The sequence below is a fragment of the Hippocampus bargibanti genome, linkage group LG07 (genome assembly GCF_051943395.1).
Source record: "Hippocampus bargibanti isolate YZ-2025 linkage group LG07, ASM5194339v1, whole genome shotgun sequence".
NCBI lineage: Eukaryota > Metazoa > Chordata > Actinopteri > Syngnathiformes > Syngnathidae > Hippocampus > Hippocampus bargibanti.
Genome location: NC_142740.1, coordinates 25,165,200 through 25,170,199, shown reverse-complemented (window position 1 = coordinate 25,170,199; position 5,000 = coordinate 25,165,200). Strand labels below are relative to the sequence as shown.

The 5,000-nt window shown below is 40.4% G+C and overlaps 1 protein-coding gene across 2 annotated transcripts in view; it reads left to right on the top strand.

Moving 5' to 3' along the window:
* Positions 1 to 5,000, top strand: part of ano8b (anoctamin 8b) — a 42,919-nt gene that overhangs the window by 31,987 nt on the left and 5,932 nt on the right. For both annotated transcript variants that reach the window (XM_089001421.1, XM_089001422.1), the window contains exons 12-15: positions 60 to 134; positions 830 to 1,077; positions 2,701 to 2,860; positions 3,639 to 4,034. In XM_089001421.1, the coding sequence (XP_088857547.1) occupies positions 60 to 134; positions 830 to 1,077; positions 2,701 to 2,860; positions 3,639 to 4,034 (879 nt within the window). The remainder of the gene's footprint in view (positions 1 to 59; positions 135 to 829; positions 1,078 to 2,700; positions 2,861 to 3,638; positions 4,035 to 5,000) is intronic.

Below are 5,000 nucleotides of genomic sequence, written 5' to 3'. Positions count from 1 at the left end.
TATCAATCCAATATTACCGGTGGGTGGATTTTAATGCTCTCTCATTTCATCTGCCATAGTTTCAGTTTGTAAATTCATATCTAAGCCTTTTTTACATTGGATTCTACCTCAAAGACATGGAGCGGCTCAAAGAGGTAAGAACCTAATTATTCATTCTTCTACACGGAGCCGTTTAAAGGGCAACTGACGTCACTTTTTTGTTTTTTAACTGACATCAGAAAAACGTTTTATAGCATCTAAAATACCCAAAACATGCAGTTATGAATATGATTCAAATAGTACGGAAGCGGAAAGCATACATGTTTGCAATCGATTAAAGAATTTATTCCGTGCCATTTTGAGGCAACATTGGGGGGGAAATGTCTCACCAAAAAAGAGGCAGAAAATGGCCACCACGCATTTATTTTAATCAGCCTGTTTCCACAGGCTGATAAATTCCTTACATGTAGCTTGGATGCCCTCTTCTGGCTCTTTCTGGTGCAACACGAGGTTTTCAGACCAAACAAGCATTGACGTGATGGAAGGACTGCTACAATGTGTCCTTTTTTTTGGTCAGGGGCGTTCCTTCAGTGACGTCACGTACAGACTCGTCACCAACTCAAAAACAAGACTTCCGGAATATTCAGCACGGGTCTTAAAATGTAAAATATAGCTATATGCGGTGGAATCTTTGTAAAATACGCTCAGTCGAAGTCATTTGAAGCCATTTTACAAATTAACTATAATTGTCCGGAGACGTCGGTTGTCCTTTAAGATTTGATACCCATGCCTTTTTTTCTCGGTTCAACATCAAATATGATTGTTTACTTTTTCTTTCTGTCATTGTCAGATGCTGGCCACTCTACTCATCATTCGTCAGTTCCTTCAAAATGTGAAGGAAGTGCTGCAGCCTTATGTGTATGAGCGCCACAAACTGGGAGAGCTGACTTTCCGAGCCCTGTGGGACCTGTTGCTCTCTCTTCTGCTAAAATACGCCAGGCTAGCTGCTGGAAAAGCACAGGCCTTCCCCACTGACCCAGGCGTGCCAGGACCTGGTCTGAGGGGCACCAGGCCTGGGGTGGGGCACACAGACAAAAGGTCAGCCTGTAACCATTAAGATATCATACACTTAACTGCCTTTAGACTGCCTTAGTATTAATGAAAACAACATGATTTTATCTTTTGGGATTGTAGTTTATGAATGAAGAAAAATGAAAGTTCACCACCTCATAGAAATGGCATACTTTGATTTCATTGCAAGGCCTTCATTAGTGCTATGTCTGAATCAATCCAGACTCAAAAAAGTGTGATGTGATTTACTACAAGTCCACTAGAGGCTACCATTAGCCAGGAAATAACTGACTGACCTTTCTTAATGTCCATTTTTGGATTGGATTATCCTTTATTCGTCTCGCAGTGCAGAATTTTGTATTTCATAGCTGTAAAGTTATGGAACGAAGAAGAAAGGAAAGGAAGTACAAAAACAAATTACAGAAGCTGCTGTAAAGGCAGCCACTCTCGCTGTGCCATCTTGAAGTCAAAACAACAACAAAAATAACATAACACAGACACAGTCATTCAATCTTAACCACTTTCTGCACGCTCTTTGTTGAATGAGGCAGTTCTAGATGATAGACGAGAGGATCAAAGCGTCCTTTTCACTAGTGGATCAGGGTGGAATGTACAGGTCTGCTACAAACTAAATGTTGAAAGCAAACATGAAGCTGTAGCATCCATTGACGAGAGAGATTTTCTCACATCTCCTGTCCCATGTAAATCGGCTTCGATTCCAACCCGCGACAGTTCCACATACGCACATATGAATACTGTACAGTGATACCTCGGTTTACGAACCCATTGGCTTACGAGCTTTTCGGTTTACGAACGTTAAATTCATGAAATTTTTACCTTGGCATACAAACTATTTTTTTGGGATACACATGGAGCTGCCACAATAAGTGATGCGACGTTCGCGAACGAGCCCATTCTAACAAGAAAATGGCAGCCGGCTTGTTTTGGTCCTTTATTCCCCGCCCCCAGTCGTCGGTTAAAGCCACGTGATTGGTCAAGAATGCGGCAGTGAGGGGATGTGGTTTAAACATAAAAGAGACAGGCAGACGACAGAGTGACAAAATGGAAAGAAAACAGTGACATATGGGCTCGTTTCAACTTTGATAGTTCAAAGGCAGAGTGTAGACTGCAAGGTTAAAATTCCCATCAATCAGGCTCCACAGATAACCCGCACAAGCCATCTGTACACTTAACATACATAAAATAAGGTGAATTTTGTGTAGTTTTTAGGCTTCGAAAATTAGAAAATTATGTTTTATGGGGACCTGGGAACGGATTATTTACATTTTAATGGTTTCCTATGGGAAATAATTTTTTGGGATACACACTTTTCGCCTTACACACTGTCTGGGAACCAATTAAGTTAGTAAGCCAAGGTATCACTGTACTTTGTAGGAAATGATGACAAATGTTTTTAATCCACAAATTTGGCGGGAATTTGCCTTCTAAAAACATTTCCCAATAATGTGTTTCATTTCTCCCTTTCTTCATTTTTTTAAATTGAACTGCTTCAATAAATGAACTGTTTTATGATGTCACATGAGCAAATGTAAGTGATCCAAACAGACAAAAATCATCCCGTTTTTGGATTGGATTGGATTTGCCTTTATTAGTCTCACAGTGGAGAAATTTACATTTCTATCAATACAGGGAAAGGAAATGTTTGAATGGAGGATGCGGTGTACCCGATGACCACGAGAGTGGCGAGAGGGATGAGGCTGACAGCGGGAGGTTCAGCGAAGGAGAAACAGAGGAGGAAAATCTGATTGATTGTGGTTTGAAACTGAGGAAAGTTAGTTTAATCGAGAAGGTACGTACAGTAAAGTCTCGTTATATCGATATTCTTGGGAGTCCGAAAAAATATCGATATAACCGGACTATCGATATATCCGACCCTGCGCGCATGTAATTTTCTCCTTGCGTTCATAGAAATAGTATCGTAATAAGCGGTACTATCGATATAACGAGACTTTACTGTCGTTTTATTCTAAAACTCTTGATACATGATAGCATTTTATTCCTTGAATTATCGTTCAATGCATAAACACTTTGTGGATTGGATCGGATTTACCTTGATTAGTCTCGCATTGGAGAAATTTACATTTCACAGCAGCAAAGTTATGAAAGGAATAAAAGAAGTAGAAAAACAAAATACATGAGCTGCTGGAAAGACAGCCATTCTCGCGGCGCCATCTTGAAGTCAAAACAACAAAATAAAATAAAATAGAAATAATATGACAAAACGAATATGAGTAATCATTCATTAGTATGTTTAAACTTAGCTGTGGTGTCCCTCAGGGGTCAATGTTAGGGCCCAAACTGCTTTTACATCAATTCATGCAATATGCTTAAAAATCATTTTTTTCTGATAATTACACTAATTTGTTTTGTTTTTATAACATTGATCAACTGTTAAAAATAATCAATGTGGAAATCAAAATTAGCAAAGGGTAATTTGATTGCTTTTAATTGGCTAATTCCCCGGTGCACACCAGTTCATATGTTTTTTTACGTTTTGTGTATGATTCTTCGCCATCGTCTTCATCTCTTCGTAACACTTTCAAGGGCCTCTATTCTTGTTGGTGCAGATGGACAGGAGGCTAGCATGTGGCCGCAACCCCATGGACAATCGTTTTATGGAGGACGGGAGTCCAACTATGGCGGATAAAGAAATAGACTCAACTTCTGTGTTTTCAATGTGTGATGAAGACGTTGATAATGGAATCCATGACGTGAAGGAAGCAGGTGGGGGAGTGGCGTGTGCTGCGGAGGGAATCAATTACGCGGCTGCTGCTGCTACTTGTGCCGCTTCACCAGCCTCCAGGAATGAAAGCGGTGCATCACTGCGAAATCGGAGAAGAGGTCGCAGCAGCGAGCGGCCTGAAACCGCAACAAAGAGGGAATCATGGATTGACCCTCCGGAAGTGAAGGAGAGCATCACGCTCACTCAAGCGGAGATAGAGAGCTGCATGCAGACTTACGAGGTACAACGGATTGGTACTTGTACATTTTTCAAGTATTTCTATTGAATTACAATCATACCTCAGTTTACATGTTTACATGTTACCCAAGTTTTCAAAGGTACAGACCATCACTAGGCCAATTTGATGAGTCATTTACGTTTCCACGTTTTCCCACCGAAAGAGATGCCAGGGTGACCACACTGATACAACTCAACTCACTCTCGTTATTTATTGTTTATTGAGTTTGCACACGTGATTGTTTTTTGTTTTGTAGACGAGCAGTGAAGTAGGTCATAAACCTACAAATATAAACACACAATGGCCCATATAAAAGGCGCTCAGAAATTAAATGTATTATTATTATACTTGCATTCATTTCTTATCATTATACTTTATTTTAGTTTTATATTAGGCAGTAATCGTGATTCGAGCAGTCAAACATCACACAATATCCACCCGCAAACTCGCATCGCCCAATTTTGCCGGTGAGAGGGTGTGTATCGTTAGCTTCGCTAAAAGAGGCCCGTATTGTAAACAGCTAACAGCGCAACCGACAGTTACATACAGGCAGAAGACCAATCTTAAATGACCCCACATAACAGAAAATCGAAACACTCAACAGAAAGGTAGAACGTGGAAATGCAACATGAACTCACCGGCGGTGTATGTCTCCATTGGCAAACGAGAGCCACTCTGAAACAGCCTGCATATACGTATCTCCACAGCAACACCCACTCACCGGCCGATCGGATTAACCCTTTCAAATCTGCACTGCACTGAAAGGACAACCGACGTCACTTTTTTGTTTTTTAACTGACATCAAAAAAACGTTTTATAGCATCTAAAATACCCAAAACACGCACTATGATATTTTTAGTCAAATACAAAACACCAATAAAAATGACTTAAAGTGTCCAAAATCTGCAAAAAAAATTGAGCTGCGAATTGTGCATTTTCAGAAAGTCCCGCCCCCTGTTCGTGACGTCA